We start from the raw sequence: 23684 nt of genomic DNA, 5'->3' as shown, positions 1-23684 counted from the left end.
AGCTTCGAACCGAAGTCTCACATAAAGAGTGTCTGACCACTTAAGCGGACTTCGATTTATTAGCTGGTGTTGAGGAGAGGCCCGGTGGCGACAGATAGTGCATTGGAGGTATGCGAATGAGTAGATGGATCTGAGTTTTAGAGACCCAGATTGCGCATGGGCTTCACCACTTGAGGGTGATGGATAGTGGAAAGAGGAGGAAGCTGGAAAGGAGCCAAGTGTATGGTGGCGAAGGCGGAGGAGCTGGATAACCAACTTGCAACAACAGAAAGAGGAAAGACAAGAAAACCAAAGAAAAATAAAGGAAAAAAAAAAGCTCATAAAACAGAAATGAAACCCATATAAAGGGAGGAGGGGGGAGGCTGAGAGATTGTCTCACTAAAACTAGAAGCTCAGACCATATATATTTTTACTTATCAGAACACGCCTTATGTTGTCTCCAAGATGCAAGATTCATATTTGCAGAATGAAACCAAAACGGCCTAAAAGAGAGGGAATTTGAAGAATAAGCATGTTGAAAATCAAAATCAAATTACATATGCATGTCGTTCTATACAACAGGTTTCTGTTTTTGTCACTACTCAAAATGGCATTCATACACCCCCATAAGGAACATTACAAAGATACGTGCACTAATAATCAGGAATGGAAGCGAAACGGTATCCATTGATACCCCTCCATGCATAATATGCGACTCGGGTCTCGTAAAAGCCTGCAGCAACAAATCAAGATCAACATAAAGATGGTCAATAGATTAAGCTACTGAGAAATGTAATGGAGACTTTAGGAAAGTAACTCAGAAGAATCAGAAACATTGTTCATGCTTCATTATCGTGTAAAATGTGAATAAACAAAAGGGGCTTTAACCCTAAGATAATTTTGTAAAGGAAGACATGCGGAATGATCAAAACACAACTCAGTTGTAACATACCCTTCTCTGTCACAGGATGCGAACCAAATTGTGCAAGAAAGAGGAGTCAAATATTTCAATATAATTTACCAAAAAAAAAAGGTCCAAATTGTCAAAACTATGAGAAAAATATTCCATTTCTATGAGGCATTAATGGCTATGTAACTTGGTCGACCAAAAAGAAGCGAAGCACATGCTCTTGAAAAGAAGATTGCTTCAGGATGCCACAGATTCAGAGTCTACAAATGCATATAGGCAGTCACCCAAGTTGGCTTGAAAATGCTTCGAATGAAGTGCCAAATGATTTAAAGGGATTAGGGCCCCCAGCCATAGAACTAACAGCTACTTAAATTAAGTATTACTTGAAATACAATCGTGCCATACATGCAAACGGGGCAAGCATACAACAGACCACTGACAATGTCTCATTCCATGAGGGGGATAGACTCTTTACATCACTCAATAGAAATTGATAGCAAGGGAGAATAAGTTAAGGACTAATGCACAATAACATCACCAAGAGTTGCAACTTCACAAGCTGCAGTTAACACAATTGGCAGAGACTCCACTTTCTTAAAAAGCGTCGAATAATTGTGGAAAGAAAATCATATTTTGATGCAAACCATGAGAAGAAGTGTTTAAAAGATGCAATAATTAGCATTCTACACCACTAGTGTAAATCAAAACCACAAAGTATTCTTAAGTTCCCTCCATCCCCAGATATAAAACTTACAGATAAAGAAAATAATGCATTCGGTAGGTATTAGGCAAGCTCATCACAATTTTGTGCAAGGTTATTTTTTCTTCTATGCTTGCGTGAATTACATCAAAAAGGAAATATAATTTGGAATAAAGAATTTTACAGGGCATACATAGTTAACCCATCAAGCTGCAGAAACCATGAATTCTCACCATTTTTTATTATTATTATCTCTAATTTCTTTATTTTAATTGTGCATTATAGTCACGCTCCATGATCTACATAGAGCTTCCCATTAGCCATTTTGTTGTCACAAAAAACAAAGTAAAATGAAAAATGTTTTGACATACCTGGGAGGAAGGAGAGAACTCCTAGTGCCAAAAGGCCGTACGCTTGGGATCGCTCTCCTCCCATGTGACCAGTGAAGATGAAATATGAAAGAAAAAGAAGCAATAATCCGAGAGACAGGAGGAAAAGTGCAAGGACAATGGACTTCCATGGGATTTTGTCAAAGGATTTGGGTGTATAGTCAAACCGAGCGTCATATTGTCTTCTTGCAATACCATCATAATCATCTTCATCAGCAGGAAGAGGGCTGTAATGAACATTGCGTCTAGATGCCATATCAATCAAAATCAACTCTTAATCAATCCTAGGGACGCGTAAACAAACACCTGAACCATTCAAGTTCAAGAATCAAATCAAGATTATACACAAAATGAAGAAATAGAATGGCATAATCAACATATGAATAAATAAAAAGTGACAGCATAAAATCGGTAAAAAGGGTTAGCACAAACTAACACTTTCTTTCTCTCACAACTGCATAAAAGTCAAAATCAGTCACCCACCCATTGGCATCAGAAAGCAATATAACCCTAGAAAAAAGTTTCAAATATTCATCTTTCAAATTCAATAAAAATAAGACAACTCAAAAGAGTATACACATGCACACTCACGCAGAGAAATAGAATTGACATTATAAGTAACAAACTTTTCTGGCAAAGGCATCCCAAGGAAAGGCCACCAGTGGATATACCTCCCACTGTACCACAACAAGCACAAGTGTATACATACAGTCAACATAATAAAGCAAAGTCCAGAGTTCAGAAGGATCCATCCAACCACAAGGTATGGAAATCTCTAACAGCATTCTTAGCCTCTCTTGGTTATAAGCACTTCACCAAGAAGTTCTCCTCTAAAATAGTTTGTTGTTATGACCAACCTTTAGATTAGAATATGTGTATAGCGAAAACAACACATCATAGGGTAAATATATAAAAAAATTGGGGATTTTGATCACTGACCCATTTTGGGTTGTCTATGATAGTAATCCAACAGAAGAAAACAAGAAAATTAAAAACCTGATAACTGTTTATATTGAGCAAAATTTGTATAGTTAGCTGTTGTGTGAGTGCTTCAAGAATAATTCCAACATAGATACCATGACAACAGATTACATATCAAATCACAGCTACCAAAAAACCGACTTCCTAGCATTCTGCTGCCATAGTTGTGAAACAAAACTCAGCGAAAACAACTACAAACCAAGCAGAACACAGTTTTTCAACATCTTATTTTACCGAGCCAAATTACGCTATGTTTTCAACCATACGCTACTAAAGCCTCATACTAAAATCCATCAAGAAGAATGCAGAGAAAAGCTCCGGAAAATCTGTTGATTTATATGCCTAATCAGATAACGGACCACTGAACAAAACCCTAAATTGCCTTAATTCAAAAGCCCTCGGGAGAAAGAATAAAACTTGATCGCCCGACTTTAGAATCAGCTTTTTTCCTACCTTGAAACCCAACCCAACTTCTTAGAGACAGCAGTAAATCTCATAACTTTCTTCTTTATAATTTCACTACTCAAAACCACATCTTTCAACCTTTCACAATCTTTCAGAAACAAACCAAACCAACCATAGTTGGAAAAGTAGATTTTAGCATTACTTTTCAATCAATCCATTCAACCATCCAAATGCTATAGATTCATTCGAACCTCAAACAAATGATTAACAAATCCATATTCAACCATCGCTTAGTATAAGCAAAATTAACAAAAACACCCCAAAAAAATCTTCGCGGAAAATGAACAGCAAGACAAACAAATCAGAGGGGCAATAAAAATCAACCAATAACCCAATCAAGATTACACAAAATCCCCACAAACAAAAAAGAAAACCCACCAATCCAACACACTATCTTGAAACACTACCTGAAACAGATCTGAGAATCTAAAACCAAAAGCCCAAACGAAAAATTGAAAAACAAGAAAATTGCAATACGACGATAATCGTTACCGAGCGAGGCACTGATCTGTTAGGCTACGTTTTCTTTATCCCTCGCGCTCTCTCTCTCTCTCTCTCTCGCGTTGGAGTTACGGAGTCGAAGATGACGAAATCTTCAGTCTCCTACAAACAATAGGCTCTCTGAAATTACGTGCTTTTACTGAAGCTCTCAGTTGGGATTTTGTAGGCAACCCAATACAGAGAGACTTCACCACCTTATCGTCAAACATGTCATACTAATGGACCTAAACAACATTTTCATCCAAACATACACGGATATGCATGTATTCATTCAAAAAACAGAACATTAACAGATTTCCAAGGCCTCATGAGCTGCGAAAACACATCTACATAATAGCTAACGAAAATTAACCATAACCCATTAACCAAAATCATCAAAAACACAAAAATTGAATCATCTTTAGAAGACATAGTTGTTAAAATCTTATATATACGTGTGTCTTTGTATGTATATGAAAATGGTAAAGACCCTCAGAGATGAGAGATTCATGGGAGCGATTGGGTACGTACGAGAAGACTCACCGTAAAGAGTAGGCCACGGGGGATGAGCTTTACCGGTGGCAGAGGAGGATCAGAGTTCGAAACCGCAAAGCTTGGCGCACAGGGTTGGAACAATGTCGATGGGCAAGTCGTCTGTGACTTTTTGGTGATCACAGCGCTAATCCCAGCCGTTAATTTGGAAGTTTGAGCACGGTCCCACTGAAGAACACGTGTCGTCATCTTGGACTGGTCCAATTCGACGACTCTTGTAACGATAATCGCCCACCGTACGTGGGACGGTAGGCAAGGCCTTTACTTATTTATTTTTTCCCGGTTAATTCTAAGGTGCTGATATTTCGGCAAATATATAAAGGTAAATGAGAATAAATAAAATTACCCATACTTAAAATAATTAGTTATTATAAAAATGTGCTTAGAAATATTAGAAATTCAATTGATGTTAATGGAATTTATGACAGTAAGAACGATGTTGATGTTATGTATAAAATTCTTGTGTGTATGCATGACTAATTTTTATCATTATTTGTTAAAATAGAGTAGGATAAAAAAAAAAAAAATTTAAAAAAAGGTGGAAATAAGTTCCTTCAATTCCGTTTATTAAATTAATATTTGTCCTTAACCCTTTTGAATTGTGAGGTACCATTAAAAATGTATATAAGAATCACATGAGAACAAATGCCAACTACATATTCTCACTGTGCACCCATCTTTAATACTCTTAAGAAGAAATCTCTACATCAATAATAAATTATTGGTGAAAGTCCCTAAAACTCTAAAAAGCAAAGGGAGGAACAAAAATCTATAAAAATGAGAGAAGATCTCCTCGTTAAGATACACGCACATCATTTCTTCTACTTACCCTTTTATTTAGTTTTACTAATTTGGGTGTTAAGAGTGTTTTTGATCCGCTGGAACTTGTGACTTTTTGACAATTTATCCCTTATTTTGCAGTATCCATGTCACCGACTCGACTGTCTAGAAAAATGGCTTTAATAGCTTGTATTGTTAAATATTTAAAACCACTTGTAGTGCTTACTTGGATGGAGGCACCATTTTGGCATGAATGTGCTTCAACGGCAATATGATAAGACCACCATAATTTTATAAAGTTAATCCCAAAAAATCCACTAATGACCAAACAAAATGGTAGGATAAGACAGGTAATGAATGAGGCACGTCCCATGTCTATCTTTTCATCAGCACTCAGCACCAGTTGTGATCTGAGGCCATAATCTCACCTAAATCCACATGTAATTTATTAAAGCTGCGGAGCCTAGGTTGGAGCAAATACTAGGCCATAATGAACCCAAAGAAAAGATCTCAACCTTGGCAGTTGTGTTAGTTTGTGGTGGTTGGAGGGCTAGAGGAAATTAAGAAGCCAAACATTATAGTATTTGTTGAAAATAAGGTGAGAATTATCCATGTGTCTCTGTTATATCACACTTCACTTGTGGTACAAATCCATTCACATGCCCACTAGAATGGAAGAAGCCCCATCTGCAGTTATGGAGAGAGCAGGAAAAATCATCAGGTTATCAATCTTTACCTTTCTCAAAGATTTTCAGTACTTCACCACCACACCAGTTCTTCTTATGCTACCTTTCTCTGCCTCAGTTCTCCTATCACAAGCCCTTTTCCCATCTTCTTCACCACCTTCTTCCATCATTCATGTTCACTTCAAATCCCTTTTCCATGCTGCAGGATTTCCTCCCTCTTGGCTATTTGTTTCTCTTCTCAATCTGAATCTTTCTCAAACCATTTTTAGCTATGTTCTTAGTCTCCCTTTTATACTCTCCTCCCTTATCATCGCAAAAGCATTTGTAATTCAAGCTCTAAGTGACCACAACCGCAACCACAAGGTCCACAACCACAAACCTCCTTTTTCCTCTTTTATGTCGCTTTACAAGCCTCTCCTAATAACCCACCTCTGCAATTTGATCCTCAACATGACCATCAACATGGCTGCCTTTAACACCATTAGAGCCTGTGTGTTATTTTCCAACAATCCCATTTTTTTGGTGGTAATCACAACTGTTTTCTACACCATACTCGCCAACATGGTGGTTGTATGCAACTTAGCTTTGGTTGTGGCTGGGATGGGGAGCTGCAACGGCTACTTGGCCATTCATAAGGCTCTGTTGCTTAGAAGGAATACAAATTCAACGGCTCTTTTGTTGGCTCTCCCTCTCAGCTGTGGTCTAGCTGCTATTGAGGCCTTGTTCCGGTACCGGATTGTAAGAGCTTATCACCTTTATGGAAGGCCTAGTGCTTCTATGGCCTTGGAGGTCCTGCTCGTCGGTTACTTGTATTCACTCCTTACTGTTCTTGATACAATTGCTTGTTGCTTGTTTTTCAAAAGCTGTAGATCAAATTTTTGGGTTGATGAAGAAGATCAAGACAGGCACTGCCCTCCAAGGTTGACAACTTTAGAAGATCAACTTCCATGAATTGCTTCTGCAATACCAACTAAACGTGTAATTACAAATTAAATACGAGTTCTGTGAATTAAACAGATTTGCTTGAAACTTGAAAGAACACAAATCAATTAGTAAACAAGTATGCCACTATTTCCATCTTCATTTGGTGTTTTTATTTATTGTAGAGGCAGCTCTTAGTGGACTCCAAAACAAAAGATGCTTGCTTTTTCAGTGGTATCAAAGCAATTGCAAGAGCAAATTAAAGTGGCAATCCATGTAAAGATGAACATATAATGAATGAATAAAATAAAAAAGGGATAGGTTTTTTCTTTTTCTTTGGGAAAATAAAGGATTAGTTTGTTTATATGCAGTAAGTAGCTGATTTTCCTTCTTCTTTTTCTTTACTCTGGGTTGGGTTGTGCTTGCAGATTGAGATTTTCTGAAATTTTCTGGCCAAATTTCAGGAAATTTGGACAGAGGAGGAGACTCTAATCCTTAGGTGTTCGGGCATATGTTCCTCGCACCCCGAGCTGCCTGGACACCTCAAAACTCGAAGTCTCCTCTCTCATTCCCTGCCCATATTCCCTAAAATTCGGGAAGAAAATTTCAAAGCCTATTTTGTCTATGGTCTCACCTCCCATGCCAGGTTTTTCTGTTCTTTTTCTTTTGCTTGTTATCGGTGTTAGTAGGACAATGTAAAATGGGTGAATCCAGCAGCCCCCACCAGTGTATCACGGGCATCAGAGTCCAAATCAACAAGAAATTGAACTGAGTATCGGACAAGGATATCTAGTAACCTTTTACACAGCCCGCAAGATCTATCTGTCCGAATAAGTAATCGGACAATCTAAAATTTATTTGGACAAGTAAACTTTATATGGGTTCTCGAAAATTGCCAAAATCACAATCTCTGAGTATTGGCACAGGTTTAGTGCATGTAAGATCACACACTACACATCTTCTAAAATTGTAAAGAATGAGCTGATCATAGTGGAGACTTGGAGACTGAAAATTTGCTCAACCAATAAATAATGGCCCAGGTTTTGAGCAGACCAAAAAACTTAGTTTATGGGCTTAGGAAATGGCTGACTCCAGCAAGCCTGAGTTAAAGGCTAGGCCCTAATATGGCTCTTGGCTTATGAATTTTGATAATATGTTGAAATTCACCAACTGGATTAGATTCATAAGATTTGTTTCCCATTAGTGCCTTTGGATGAGTAATTTAATTTGTCTGCTAATATTTACACACCAAATAGATTAGATTGAGATGGTGTTCTACCGTATTCTCTGTTTGTTTCAATTCAAAGTGAAGCAAAGACATGTTTGATTGATTAATTGTGGATTTCTTGATGTCCAAGAACACTTATAATGGATTTAGGGACAGATACCTTCCTACATGTGATGATGTTCCCTTCATTACTCATTAATTTCCTAGTAACTGGGACTCTGTTTTTAAGAGTGTTTTGTATTTTACGTTAACTGCCTGTTTAGCTAGATCTTTGTTCGCATAGCAAATATTAGGCGTTCGAATTTATCTCCTTAATTCAAATTTTATACATGTCAAGCTATACTTATTAAGGAAAAGTTTGAGACGACACGTAAAAAATAGTACTAAAATAGTAATTAAATGATTAAGGTTACAATATTTCTATGAATTTAAGCTTGTGAAATAAGCACCTATTTTAAATATGATGCATGAATGATTGTGGTAGCAATGATCCAAACAAGCTTGGTTGAGACTTCACTTTGTTTGGTGGAAGGTATGATGTTAAGTTGTAAATGATGTGCTAATTTGTAGAACTATCTTGAAGCATTATTTTCCAATAAGTTATAGAGTCAATTTAGAACTTGTTTAGGATTGCGTTTGAGAAATAAAGTTTTTAAGTCAAAAAGAGCTTTTGAGTAAAAGCTTCATTTTTAAGTTTTCGCTAAAAGTGTGTTTTAGCAATTTTTATGCTTTTTGGATCCTTAAAAGCACTTTCAATTTTTTTACGAAACGAGTACTTTTTTTTTTTAACAAACTTTTTGAGTATTAAAAGTACTTTTATACATCTCAAACACAATCTCAAACATGCCCTAAGTGTACATAACTTTAGCTCCTGTCTATAGCCCCTTCTCCCCTGTTCCCTGGAAATTATTAAAAAAAAAAATGATGCCCATTTCTATGGAAATTGATCAAAAGGATATACAAATAATTTGGAAACTCAAAAGATTTTTTTTTTTTTTTTTAATCTCAATTTTTTAAGAAACATGAAGCATCCTAGTAGCCACTTAAAAGAAAAGGTGAGCATTTGTTTAATTTCCACTCTACTAAAAAGCTTCTCAACCACATGTGCAGAAGTGCTGCTGCCTTGCATTTTTCGAACACCAAATTAACAATGACATTGAACCTGAAAACACTCTTTTATTATCTTCCTCAAACAATCAAATAATATTCAAACACAGCTCTCACGTCTTTCATAATTGAAGCTCAATACATAAAAGATTTCATTGAAATAAAAAGTAAATTAGAAAAATACTATTCAAACTCGGACATTTGCAAATATTTGATACTATAGTAAATCATCAATTATCTAAAAAAATTAATCTAAAAAAATAATTTTAATTATTTAATTAATATTGTGAAAAAAAATAAAAGAAAAGAACACAATATAAAACACAAGAAACATGTGCATGTGATCCTTCTATATATGCTATTTAAATTTCTAGATAGATCCAATTTTCCGAGCATGCTTATTATATGTAATAATATGCCAACCGTACATTCACTTCAAGCGCGCAATAATTCCCATAGATAATGGTACATGGGTGAGGCCCACGTGTCTTAGTGTGATTTTCCATGTAAACAGATCGATTGTCCCTGCTTTCGGACTCGAGAGTTTCTCGTGCTATAATTTTGTCCTTTATTTTAATTAAATATTTTTAAAATGGTTAATGATTTTTCAAAATTATGAGAAAATTCACCCACTTCAGCAAATTCACCGATGTTTTTTTTTTTTTTTGTTGGACTTAAAAATATTTTTTTGGTATTTAGCTCCTACAAAAAATAAGTAACAATGAAAAACAACCAACGACTTCTAACAACCTCCGCTGGCAATTTGGTGAATTTTTTACTGTTTGGCAAGAAAAAGCCCAAACCAAAAAAATAAATTGTAGTTTTTTTAAAAAAAAATAAAACAATTTTATGAAAATTAAAGAAGATTTTCCTAATAAACTAAAAATATTTTTGATTTGATTAATATTTTCGGTTGCATCTAATACCTAAAAAACACGAATTTTTTTTTAAAAAAATTATATTTATGCCGAAACCAAAGGAGTAAATTCTTAGTTGGATGCTCAATTCTTTTTAGTAAATGGTTGTCACAAAAAATTTGTTTTAGCCAAGCTAAAAAATAATTAATTGATGTCCATATATTATATAAAGCTCAATGTTCAAACACATCATAATTAATGTTGTTTTGTAGGGAGACAAGAAGGAGGTACATGGGTCAGTCCCAGCATCAAAATTCTCAAACACTAAAAACATGTTCTGAAAGCACAATCATAATGTATCAAATTTCCAACTGAGATTTATGGTACTTTTTTTTTTTTGTGTGTTTGGTAATGAAAATGTGTGGCCTACATCTTAATGTCAAATTGTGTTTGTTTTAGAACAACTAGGTCCTAGACACTTAGGGAGGCTCAACCTGCTTCAATCAAAAAGGTGGCCATCCCTTGATGTCAAAGCATTAATTAAACTAATAAAATTATTATTATCATTATTATTATTTTTAAATAAGTGATGATTTGATATAGTATTAAAGTTAAAATTATGAATTTAAAACTTGTTTTCATGATTTTTTTTGATTGAATTAAAATTTTAAAATAAATAGTAATTTAACACTTAGACGACCTATCCAAAACTGTAATTTGTTTGTTAATTAAAGTATTTGTGTGTGAAAACAAAAACATATAATTCAGTACCTCGTAGGTTGTAGGTCCAGCCCCATGTCTTTGAATGCATGATAGAAACTAGTGGAATTCTATATAAAATCGTGGGAACTGTCATTTTTTTTTTTTTTTTTTTTTTCAATTGTCATGATTGTAAACACTTGCCACCTTCCTTCCGAAAAGCATATTCATTATTCAATATTCCCTGTGTCCCCCCACCCCATCCTTTTTACACAACAAAAGATATTTTGGATGTTTGTATTTTATTTTGTCTTTTGTTTTGTTTTTTTTTTTTTTTTTCAAGATAAATACTTTAATAAATAATTAAAAAAAACCTCCATCTTTATATCACATCAAAATATTTTTTTAAAATAAAAAACAACATTCAAAACACATCAACAAATACACAATATTCTCTCTTTTCTTAAAATCCCTAATCCTAATGCAAATGGAATATGGATACAAAATTTTTATTAATAGGATGATTTTTTATTTTTTATTTATTTATTTTATGTTGGCAAAAGAGTTATTTCAATGATTTTTTTTTTTCCTGAGATTACAACATGGGTTAAAATAAAAGTCAAGAAAATTTACTGCCATTTTTTCTTATATGTCGGCGTTAGTCGTTGGAAGAGAAATTCGAACTAATAATTTTCGTTTTATAAGGCATAATTTTCAACTGATTAAACTACTACTATTTAAAAACAAAATTGATTGTCAATTAATATAACGTAATCATAGTAGTAAAGAGGCACCAACAAGGTTTACGGAAGATACCATAACAAAGTCTCCTCAACTTAAACAAACCAAATAAAATCACAAAAAAAAAAAACCCAAATAAGCTCGAGGAGTTATTGAATAATTATTTTTTAAAATATTTGTGTTTGGCAAATGAGTGGGCCAGACCAAACCCAAAAATTCAAAAAAATTTCCTCAAAATCAACTCTAATATTCTTACTTTTTACATCATATCAATCACTTTTTATTACTATTTAAATAAAAAAATTACTACAAAATATTTTTTTTTTCACTTTTTTATACACTATATTCTTACTCTTTTTTTTTGTTAACATCACTTAAATTTCACTTCCTTTTTAAAGACCTTTGCCAAACACACTCATAAGGAACAAAAGAGAATACAAAATGACATCTTATCATTTCTCATTTCGTATATTTGGTGCATCTTGATTAGCCTATGTGTCATATCATTCCAATCATCTTTTCTTTATGGCTTAACGATGAGCACGCACATCGGTGGACAGCACCACACACCCACACTACAATTAAACAATAAATAAATAAATAAAAAGAAAAAAGAAAAGAGAGAGGCAGTAAGGTGGCCATGAAAGCAGATCAGTACGTGACAAATGAGGAGTACATAAAATGCATCAATCTTTTCGGATGTCTCAATCATCAACCACGAGGTACAATGAAAGAGAAACAATACACCCACATTTGTACGCTTCCCATTCAACCATAAAATAATTTATCTATTTCTTCTATATAATTACAACAAGGAACCTTATCATGAACATACATGATGATTATCCACTTACTTAACACACAATTTTCTGTGTGTTTAAATCTGCTGGGAATGTTTACAAATTCCTTTGGTGCCTCTTTCGACTGTCACATGAACCTGATTGATACTGACATCAACGCACGCCCATTATAGTCCCTCTAGCAGACTAGCACCACTTTATAGCACTTGATTAGGCCTTCATTTTGTCTCAAATTATGTGTTTAACTTGATCATTAAGTACAAACTTTAGGGGGAATAAAAACAGACCAAATGTGCAGCTGTAATCTGCTCTTGTTGGGTCATGCTTTTTATTACAATGCATGTGCAAGGTCGTCTTGCCCATCCCATCCATCAATTCTCATCAGAATAATTAATGACCAAATGAATGAATGCATGCATCCAAAATAAATAAATAACTTCAGCATTTTTACTAGTGGCCAAATCACAAAATCTCCACTTCTAATGGTTTTGAATGGCCTACACAAGATCCATATGAGTAGTAACATGCTGAATAATATCTTAGGATAATCCAAAAACCTACCTAGACACGTGAACTCTTGATTAAGTAGGTAAATTTATCGAGTCTCTCATAATTGTAAGACAAATGATTACAAACTTGGGTATGTTTGGCAAATCACTCTCTCGTTATTTTCACGTCTCTAAACAATTGTCAACCTATTTTTCAAAATTACTATTAAACAATTTTCTTCAATTTTCTTTTATAAAAAATTTAAATTTAATTTTTTTTATTACTATTTAAATAAAAAATTCATGACAAAACTACACATGGTTCTGGATTTTTCACTGTTTTTTATTTTTTATTTTTTTTATTTGTTCGACATACTTGATAATGTCATAATGCGTTGTTGTATTGTACCACCCGCAAAGGGTGCATGCACGTGCACCATTATGACTACCTTAAAAAATTGCATCTTTTTTACTTTTTTACTTTTTACCTTTGTTTGAATTACGAGTTGGGTTGGGTGGGTGGAGGATATTCAATAGCCTGCCTGCCACCGACTCGTTTTTAACCCACATGCGGTCTACAGTGGCGGCTTCAATAAAAGTGAAGGCATAAGACAAAAAGTTAATATATATGAGAGTTTTAATAATTATAAAATATTAATATAATAAATTTTTATATTAATTATTTAAAACCACCTTTACTTATTTTTAAATCAATTTTAAGAAATTTCTACACTAACGGCTTCTATTTGGCCATTTTCCCATTCACTTGACTCATATCTTGGTTTATTTTAAACAAACATTTACTCCATTAAAATGAAGAAATTTTAGGTGATTTATTTGTGTTTTACTAAAAATAATATGACTATTAAAATTACCATTAGGTTTGTGATTGATCATTATTGAATTTTGATCAAAGGGTAATTTTAATAGCCACATTATTCTTAGTGGGACACAAGTAGACCACCTATAATTACCCATTGAAATCAGGTACAATGCAATGCAATAGTGTATATGGAGAGAAAAATGGAAATTTATAAAGATTAAATAGAGGAGTTTGTAAGTGAATAAAATATTTTAGAAATTTTCCATCTTCTAGCATTCGTTTATTTACTTTTCTCATTTGATTTTAAACGTTGGACGCAATCTTCGATCATCTCCAGTTAGTTATATTTGAGGGTTATGTTTGTCATTTCACAATTTTAATAAAAATAAAGATATTCTTAAATAAAATACAATCTTAAACGGGTAGATATTATTTTTTTGGCCTTGTGAAATGAATTTTTATTTTTATTTGATTCCCTTATTTACTGATATCAATTTTTTAAGCCTTATTTATTTCAGAATGTTAGAGAATCAATTGATATTAATGCATTTTTTAAATTAAGTAGGGGCCTTAATTTAAGCACATATATATTGACTGTGTTTAATCTTTATTTTATTTTATTATTTATTTATTTTTAACGGAAACGGCAATTAGATGTTCAATTTTTTTTTTTTTTTTTTTTTTTTTTATGGAAATTGTTTTATTAGAATTCATTAATCGGGGGCTTATTAAATTGAAATTTTTTTTAAATTACTTATTTACCATGATTAGAGGCTTAATTAAGGAATATGGAGGGTAATAAGTGTTTTAATATTTTTTTTATGAAATTTTTTCAATTAATATTTTTTAATTGGGGGCCTTATTAAATGTGAAAAAAATGCTAGAGATCAATAAATTCTCCATATTTAGCCTATATTCCCTTACAATTAACCTTGAATTTGTAGACTTATGTAAATCTTAAGTTAATGGTAGACCCCACAAATTCAATGATTATAAGAAAATATGAGTCAAATATAGAAAACTTATTGACTTTTAACATTTCTCAATTGGAAATTCTAGTCAACTGCCTAGCTCACCTAGTGATTAGGCCAACCCTGAATACAATGCAATTCGAGCAATTAATGAGAAAAACTGTTTTCAAAAAAAAAAAGAAAAAAAAAAAGTTTAATTGACTTATTTATACGAACAAATATATATTTATAGTTGGCTCTCCTCTCTAATCAATAAACTGTCTTTATTGGATCCCGTCCCGTCTAAATCCCATGTACCTTACACATGCACTAATAAAATCAAATTCCAATAAAAAAATTTTGAAGTTTTTTTATTTAAAAATTACTCCAAAATACAAAGGACAGACATTTCCTTTAAATTCAGTCTAAAAAAAAATATCATTCAACCCATATAAAATAGTACAAAGTGTCTATAAACATTTAAAATGCACATTGAATTTTTAATCTCATTAATAACAGTTTACTAATTTAGATTAAATTTAATATATTTTTTTAAATATTTGTTAACATTCAGTACTATTTTATATAGGTTGAATAATATTTCCTTTAAATCAATATAGAATAAATTCTGTCCAAATACAAATTGATCCTTATTTTTAATTGTTTTATTTATATTTTCTGCCCATTCATTTTTTTTTTTTTTTTTAAATCAAAATTAGATCCAACCAACACAAGTTACAACACACACGAACAAACTGTGAACAAAACATGGATCAATCAGTCGTACGAATCTTAAACGTTAAAACAGCGGCAGCAACAACCGGAATCTCTCTCTCTCTCTCCTTTGTTTGCGGCAGCGAAATCTCGGAGCAGAAAGCTAAAAGCGAAGAAGATGAAACCCACCATGACCTGTTGCCAAAACGCATTTTATTGTAATTATATTACGTGTTAAAATATCTGGTCCTAATCCTCTTCATTATCTTCTTCTTCTCCTTCTTCTTCGATTCGAGCAAGTAAAGGAGGAGGAGAAGCTTGTTCTCTCATCGCTCCTGGAGTTTGGATCCCACATAATCTATCTGCAATTGGCTTCTGTTGGTGGTGGTGCTGCTTGTAGCACAGAGAGAGAGGGTGAGCCTCGCCTCTTCTTTGAGATCCGTCCCGCGTTGGGTATGCCTTTTCTTTCTCTCTTGATGGTTAATGATCATTATCTTGTTTAATTTCTATATATATATTTTTTGTGGGTATTGTTGCTTTCCCAGAATTCCGTGTTTCTTATTGCAATGCAGATTGCAGATCCTGAAAAAACAATATTTTACTGACTCATTTTTTATTTGAATTTTAATATACTTTTCTTTTCTTTTCTCTTTTTAAGAATACCTTTTGTTTTCAATAGTTTCGTTGTCACATTGTCATATTAATATTCTCTCTTTCGTGCTCTTGATGTTGACAAACTTCCGGTCTTTTTAATTTTATTTATGTTTAATCTTCTTTTAACCATAATTGATGTGGACCCTTCGCCGCATTTTCTCTTGAGCTCTCCACCTTTCTTTCTTTCTCCATAAACACGAGCTTCTATTTAAGCTAAAACAGAGAACCTCTCCCTCTCTCTCTCTCTCATACAGTTTGGAATATTTGAAGAGAATTGCTGAATGTTTTCTGGGTATGAAATTCTGCATTTTGTACTTTTACTTTTCTGCTTGACATTTCATTCTCTCTGCCTCTCTCTTTGCTCTTTTTTTTTTTTTTTTGGTTAAAATCACAACAGAGTTACAGAGATGTTGAAGTTTGTGTTATATTGCTTAGCAGGGATTGTCAGATATGTTTTGTTTTAGCTTTACATTGTAAATCTAAATTTTGATTGATTTTCATCTTTTTAAGTAATATGATTTTGCTCCCTTTATGTACGTTAGTCTCTCTCTCTCTCTCTCTTCCTTTCTTAATAGTAAGTGGACAATGCTAGAGTCAAAATTACTTAGTAGGATCCAAATTTATTTAAGTTAATTGATAGAATTAATCTCCTGTTGAGGCTTTCATTTGTTTCAGTTCTTCCCTGAATCTTCATTCACGCAATTTTCTTTTTGTCTGAGAGTTTCAATAATTTAATCACCATGATTAATAAAATGATACTATCATGAGACCCTCATACATATTTACTTAAGGTTCTTAATTGGAGTGGACTTTGTTTCTTCGCCGTATTACTGAGGGTTCAAAAAGCCAAGAATTTTAGTTTTAACTGTGTTTCCTAGGAGGGATTTGTCTTCTTATCTGGTGGAGCAGCATGAACTAATTATGTGGTATTAATGTGGTGTTTGCATTTTCAAAGAAAGCTTTATTCTTTCTCTTTTCTCTTTTGCAGCAGAGCGAAAGTGAGGTTAATTCATCTTCTTTTTTTTTTTCTTTTTGATAAACCACGCATTCTTCTTGAGCTAAATAAATATCAAGCACCCAAATGTTAGTATTGGCTTTACACGAGAACTAACATGTTGCTTTAGATAGAGAATGGATTTGTTGGCAATTAGGATTTCGTTGAGTTTTCTTCAGGTTTCTAATCATGTTTTCTGTTTTCTGTTTCCTCGTGTTTTTTTTTTTTTTTTTGCAAAGTTAGTAAGGATTAATGGGTTTTCCTTTCAGATAGAAACATCTATTGTTCCTGACATGTCTAGGATACTTTCATTTGATGATTCCTCTGTTAAACACCAATTAGATGGATGTTACATCCAAATTTTAACCTGTTGGTTGATACCATGTATTTTGGGCCATTCAGTGACTTTGGGAACTTGGTTTGAGCAGGTGTTGCAAAGGGATATTTTTAATTCTAGTGGGGTACAAGGTTTGTTGAAGTCTAGTAGTGTTATATTTCAAGTCTCATCTTGCCCTTGAGAAATATAATTTCAGATAGTCCCTTTATTTTCATTTATCACTAAATCAAATTATGCCCTAGACTTTTTGTTTATTTAAAAGTGACAGTTGATTGTCGAGCTATTGTCCTTAATGGGTTACAATTTTAGCACAAGAAATTCTTGAAACAGCCTAAAGAAATGATGGGATTACATGTTTTCTTACTATATAATTTGTCAATGAAAACTGTCTTGCTTGAACTTTTTTTTTTTAAAAAAAAAAAATTGATTTACTATATTGTAGATACTTCATTTTTGCAGGTCATATCAGGCTTCTTGCAAGTCCTTTCTGTGAGGTAGGAGATCCGTATGAGGAGAATACTTTTTTGTGATTGGGAGTTCTATATTTGAAAAATTAAAATGGGTGCTTGTGTATCAACACCCTCTAAAACAATTAAATCGCGGAAGAGACATCATCACCGGTTCAAAAATTGCCGTGGAAAGATTTCCAATTCAGTCTCTGATGGCACCAACAAAAGGAATAGTGATGCAGGAAATGACATAACAGATTATGCTGTTAGTGAGTTTGTTCACATGGACTTTGAGAAGGGTGAAACAACTACTTGCAGAAGATCTGAAGTTTCTAATTCGACATTCCATCTCACCCAGCTGCAATGGCGCCACAGTCAATATGATGAGAAATGTATATCCTTCTCTTCTTTTTCCAAAGAATGTGCAAAGTAATACCTAATTAGATATCTCAATCAGTGACTGCATATTGGATGCTCATGAGTAAGATGTAATGAAATATAGATTTGTGTGATGTATGTATCTTTATGTCTGTATGTATATACACAAATTAAAGCTCCATCCGAATAAGACTATGAGTTATTGCTCCTTTTATTTATCACAAAAAAAAAGGAGCAATAACTCATATCTTGTCCTATCAACATTCGGGAGTATCATGTTTTCATCTTACTATTATTTTATGTATGCACCTTGTCTAATTCCAATTTTGATTGCCCAGAGTATGTGGTTGTGAATAAAACATACTTACAATGTATATGGCACAATATATGAAACTATTTTTCTAATCGTCATCATTTTGTTTTCATGGTGGATTCTGAGTTTGTGGCATTAGAATTTGCATAGGTTATTGGTTTAGTGTCCTTATCTTGGAAAGTAGGTCAATATTTATAATGCACTTTAGACTGTATTCTTATATTCGCATGCCTTGTAGATTCTATGAACCTAAAATTATGAATGCTTTTTTGATTCGTTTTGAGTGTTGTAATTTGTTATCATGTACGTTAGCCCTGTGTTGATTCCAAAGATTTATGCTTGTTGTGGTATATATACATATGCATCCTGTTATCTATTTTCCTTGTGATGGCTTTTTTTTTTTTTTTTTTTTTTCCCGTGGATGTTAAATGTTTTAATGGCATTGATTTTCAATTTCTGTTGTTGTACAGATATATAAAACAGTTCGTATGAGGACTTTGTATGACTTTATAAGTTCTTGTGTTTGCAGTAATTTGCCAAGAGGATACTTGGTTTGACTCGGTCAGTATTCTGGAGTCTGATTCAGACGACGACTTCAGTAGTGTACATGGAGGCAAGGAATATTAATCTCTTCTCAATTATGTCTGCAGAATGAAATCTATCTTCTCTTCAGAATAAACCTAGTGTGCTACTGAGATGGCAGATAGCATGATATGGGACAGATCTTTTTGTAATTTTGTGAGTTTATAGCCACTAGATATGCTGAGCTTGCACATTGGTGATCTTTGGGCCCATGTGTTCTGCATCAACTGAATTGTCCGAATCCTGGGCCAATAATTATCTACTTGTGATCACCTAGATTTTTCATCTTTGTACAATAAATAAGATATTTTTGACAAGTTTATCAAAATTTTGATTGGCCACTTTGATCATGCTACAAAACTGATTAATCATTTCACTGCCTAGTTATATGAGTGTTATTTCTTACGGAATACATGGAGTATATGACTGTCTGTGAGTTGACTAATTTATTTTATTTTCTTCTCTTTTTTAAATCTGCAGATGGGTTTCCGTTGGTAGGCAATGCAATTGGGAACATCTCAAGTGGCCAAGTGCTACAGTATGAAAGATCAGCATGCTTTATGGATAGCAGGCGTAAGTATGAAGAATACCATGAAAGCTATCTGAAAATTGATGGAGGTAATTCTGAGAAATTTGGTACCCAGGGTTATGAGCTTTCTTGCTTAGGGAAGGCCGATGAAGTTTGTAGCCGGAGGGCGAAGATGTTAGATCATTCTTATGGAAGCTTTAAAGGTCCAAAGGAGGATAGACGCGATTCCCATGAGAAAATTCAAGGGTTACGTCGGCTGGTTCCTTCTGTAAGCTTCAATGACAAGATTTTAAACCCATCGATTGCGGGTCCACAGTCTCAGAGAAAGCACTCAGCAGTTTTCAGGCTTTCTTTCAAGAGGAAATCCTGTGATGGAGAAGAAACCGCTGAACGCTGTAGGTGTTTAAATAATTCTATTTCTGTTATCTAAATGGAAAATTAAGAATTAGTGAATAACATAAAATCTACTGTTACTAAGGCCCAACTATGTAATTACGGACAAGGTCATTTGGCTAAAGAAAATGAGTGAGATGATAAGTTATTGTGTGATCCTCAGCTATTCTGGTTAAAGGTTTAGCTGCTTAAGATATATAAGATTATTTTTCTTGGTTTGCATATTTCTTTTCTTTTAATTACAATACTGAAGTTAATTCAAATTTTATAATTTCATCGATGCTATAAATGGGTAATTTGTTGTCACCGTTTGATTTATACTTAATATCAAAGTTTTGCATGACATTAGATTTTGATAGAATATTAAGCAAAATGACTACAAATATGCAGGTCAATCAAAAAGATACGTGTATCGTCCCAGAGCAGGACATACAATTCCACCTTGTACGGGAGAGAAGCCGACCCCAGGATGTTGGTCTGAGATTCCACCCTCTACCTTTAAACTCCGGAGTGACAGCTATTTCAAGTATGTTGTTGTCTTTCTCTAACCAACCTTAACTGTATTTGTAGACGTGCAACAAGTATTTATTTTTGCGCTTGTGAGCAGGCGATTGTATGTGTCTGTTTCTATTAGTAAGGATATATTTGTCTGAGATCATCTACCATGCAGAGATAAGCGAAAGTCACCCGCTCCTAATTACAGTCCATATACTCCAATTGGTGTTGATTTATTTGTCTGCCCAAAAAAGATAGACCACATTGCCCAATACCTTGAGCTTCCCAATGTGAAAGCAGACAGCAAAGCGCAATCACTTCTCATTGTAAATATCCAGGTACTTCTTTTTCTCTCTAAAACTTAGTTACTTTGATATTTCTTTGTTTTTTGTCAATTTTGATGATGAGTTGCTAGGCTGAAATACCAATCTGCAACTACTTCAATTTAAACAGTGAATGGTCTCCTGAACAGTTTCTCATGCTGTATCTTGTTCTCTTGTCATGCACCTTGTGGCAGATGCCTACTTATCCTGCTGCAATGTTCCTTGGTGATAGTGATGGGGAAGGGATGAGTCTTGTACTATACTTTAAAGTTTCTGAAAATTTTGACAAAGACACATCTCCCCAATTTCAGGACAGCATCAAGGTAATCTTCCTTTTGAATTGTCATTTTCCATATGGACCAGTACTTCGTTCCATTTAATTCTATTTTATTGTGCTCATTGTGCTTTTTGATACTTGTTGCAAAGGGCTGAAGAAGCTAATCCTTTAGTTTGTGTTTTTTCATCTCATCTAATTAATGGCTATAAGGTTCAATTAATTTTCAGTGAGTTCTGTTGTCCATATTACCTCTGGATTGACATGTAAAACACTACAGTCCTTTCTGTTATGCTTTGCACATTACCTCCAACCCCATACACTTGATTGGCCACTTTCCTTCATAGGGCCGTCTATTTTTCTACTATGGATATACATCCTGATAATTAATGGGACATCTTACCAAAATATTTTCCTGCATTTGATCTTCAAAATGATTGCCTTTTGTTCTATGGCACATGTTGATCTTGGGAACTATTATATAATATTACAGTTCAAAGTTCAGATGCTAAATACCATTCATTTTGGAGTAATGAAGATTTTTCCACTTTCTAATGGCTCATGTTGTGAATAGAAAGGGGTTGCACCTCCTTATCTTCTTGTGCTTACAGATATTTCTTACATTTTTGTTGTTTTGAGTAGCCTCTTGAAACTATGTTGCGATTTTAAATTATAACAAGCTGATGTTAGAGATTTACTTGACTCACTGGCTGGGTTGAACAAATTAAAGTAGACAGCACTTCTTAATAGGCTGCTCTCTCTAAGTCTTTATCAGTTTGAGGGCTTGCACTTCTCTACATATAGGAAATCATCAGAATGCTTGTGTTTGTTGCTATTCTTCTTATTTGAAAAGTAACTGAGATATTGCAAAATAATATGTGGGTAACCTCTACTACCGAAAATATTTTAGTAAACAACTTGATGGCATTATGCCTTCATAACTTTTCCAAGTAATATTATATGGGCTTTTGTTACCAAATGTAGTCTTTCACTCTTGTGGTTTTGTTGGTACAACAATTCAGTTAAAAGGTTTCTCTTTATGTTAACAGAAGATGGTTGATGATGAGATGGAGAAGGTTAAAGGATTTGCAAAAGAATCCACTGTTCCTTTTAGAGAACGGCTAAAAATCATGGCTGGAGTGGTTAATCCTGAGGATCTTCACTTGAGTTCTGCTGAAAGGAAGCTTGTAAATGCTTATAATGAAAAACCAGTCCTTTCACGCCCTCAGCACAACTTTTTTAGGGTAATGTATAAATTTCTTGTTTTTACTTTGACTTTCCCAGTGCTAATTTTCATTTTATAAAAATGAACTTCACAACAACTTTGTTTTAGTTTTGCCATAATGGTCTAATTCCTGACCAAGGTGGGTCCACAAATTTAGGAGGCAAGAGAATTAGGAATATGGGATTTTTGTTTTGTCTTATTGACCATCTATAATGACTGTTCCTACATATAAAATCATTTGTTCCTTCAGCTAATGGTGCTAGAATTCTTGTTACTCAACTTTATATTTCCCGTCGAATAGGACTGGTTCTGACTTCAGCTACTCTGGCTCTGATGCAGGGTCCTAACTACTTTGAAATCGATCTGGATATTCATCGGTTCGGCTACATATCGAGGAAGGGACTTGAAGCATTCCGAGATCGTATGAAACATGGAACACTTGATTTGGGTTTAACAATCCAGGTAACTCACTAATCTGGTTACGCAGACCAATGTCGGGAATTCTGGGTTAATGTTGTTTGGTCTCCCTTCAAAGAAAAAGAACTTGGATTCATGATTTGATGACAGACAACTTTATGTCAGAACTCTTGAGTTCACTTTAGTTGCTTAAGAGGCTTTGGCAGATTCTTATTTATTATAGTTTATGTGGTTGTATTTGTGCATATGCACATACATCATAGAATCTCAACTTTTGCTTTACACATGTGGTTGGATGCCATGCACAGTCATGTGGAATTATTATGAGTTGATGATAGTCTCTGGTACTTCATCTGCTTTACAAGGCTCAACATGATTGTGCTTGCAGATATTTTCTCAACCTTTGAACTCATTCTAAAACTAACCCCTCTTCACATTACATTTAACAGGCACAAAAACCAGAAGAACTGCCAGAGCAAGTGCTGTGCTGTTTGAGACTGAACAAGATTGATTTTGTCGATCATGGTCAAATACCAACACTAGTGACCCAATGATTGTTAGGGATGGTGAGATGCTGGGTTTGGCATAAAATATAGATATGGACACCAAATGTAATTGGGGTTCAAATTGTCCACATTGTACACAATCAACCCCCTGTTTTTCTCGCAGAAAGAAAAGAAAATCCAAAATAATATAAAGTGTCACTTATTTTGAATCAATAATCATGATAATATCAATAATACAAGTATATATAAATCTTAAATATGCTCTTACGATGACTCTGAGGGTTAGCTTGTATTGAAACAAAGGGTTTTGACATTGCATTGCATCACATGCATATGCCCCCCCTGAAATGACACATCTTCGCTCTTTTATCAAGGTGAAAAGATGTAGGGACTCCAAATATGGCTTGGTAATCTCATTACTTGCTCTTGTGTTTACACTGACAAATTTCAACATTAAAAGCGTAGCAATAATTCGATTATCTCGGCATCGTGGAAACAAACATTTTGATTATTGAATGTTATTTGAAGAACCCATTGAAGGAATTTTATTTTATTTTATTATGGA

General features: G+C 33.8%; 3 protein-coding genes across 7 annotated transcripts; 2 read left to right on the top strand and 1 right to left on the bottom strand.

Annotated features, from left to right (window-relative positions):
• Positions 1-497: 497 nt before the first annotated feature.
• LOC132183359 (uncharacterized) lies at positions 498-4561 on the bottom strand. Of its 3 annotated transcripts, none has more exons than XM_059596787.1 (4): positions 4448-4561; positions 3936-4027; positions 1961-2287; positions 498-712 (listed from the first exon to the last, which is right to left on the bottom strand). In XM_059596787.1, exons 3-4 carry the CDS (start codon positions 2232-2234, stop codon positions 633-635), a joined length of 354 nt encoding a protein of 117 aa, XP_059452770.1. In that variant the 5' UTR covers positions 2235-2287; positions 3936-4027; positions 4448-4561; the 3' UTR covers positions 498-632. The 3 variants fall into 3 exon arrangements, with proteins under 3 accessions (XP_059452770.1, XP_059452773.1, XP_059452769.1); XM_059596790.1 differs by lacking the exon at positions 3936-4027 and adding an exon at positions 2415-2488 and having other exon boundaries at positions 1961-2284; XM_059596786.1 differs by lacking the exon at positions 3936-4027 and having other exon boundaries at positions 1961-2284; positions 4448-4560.
• Positions 4562-5808: 1247 nt separating this feature from the next.
• LOC132182856 (uncharacterized) lies at positions 5809-7468 on the top strand. Of its 2 annotated transcripts, none has more exons than XM_059596212.1 (2): positions 5809-6842; positions 7308-7468. In XM_059596212.1, the coding sequence occupies exons 1-2, from the start codon at positions 5848-5850 to the stop codon at positions 7333-7335; spliced, it is 1023 nt and encodes a 340-aa protein (XP_059452195.1). In that variant the 5' UTR covers positions 5809-5847; the 3' UTR covers positions 7336-7468. The 2 variants fall into 2 exon arrangements, with proteins under 2 accessions (XP_059452195.1, XP_059452194.1); XM_059596211.1 differs by lacking the exon at positions 7308-7468 and adding an exon at positions 7029-7113 and having other exon boundaries at positions 5809-6900.
• A 7852-nt stretch (positions 7469-15320) lies between these two features.
• Positions 15321-23452, top strand: LOC132182840 (uncharacterized). 2 transcript variants are annotated; one of them, XM_059596194.1, is made up of 10 exons: positions 15321-15703; positions 17695-18076; positions 18905-18988; positions 19438-19881; positions 20270-20405; positions 20550-20712; positions 20892-21020; positions 22021-22215; positions 22536-22658; positions 23063-23452. In XM_059596194.1, exons 2-10 carry the CDS (start codon positions 17794-17796, stop codon positions 23165-23167), a joined length of 1662 nt encoding a protein of 553 aa, XP_059452177.1. In that variant the 5' UTR covers positions 15321-15703; positions 17695-17793; the 3' UTR covers positions 23168-23452. The 2 variants fall into 2 exon arrangements, with proteins under 2 accessions (XP_059452177.1, XP_059452178.1); XM_059596195.1 differs by lacking the exon at positions 15321-15703 and adding an exon at positions 16070-16196.
• Positions 23453-23684: the final 232 nt, after the last annotated feature.

Source organism: Corylus avellana, chromosome ca5 (assembly GCF_901000735.1).
Source record: "Corylus avellana chromosome ca5, CavTom2PMs-1.0".
Taxonomy (NCBI): Eukaryota; Viridiplantae; Streptophyta; class Magnoliopsida; order Fagales; family Betulaceae; genus Corylus; species Corylus avellana.
Note: the sequence above shows the minus strand (reverse complement) of the source record. Positions and strands in the feature narration are given on the sequence as shown.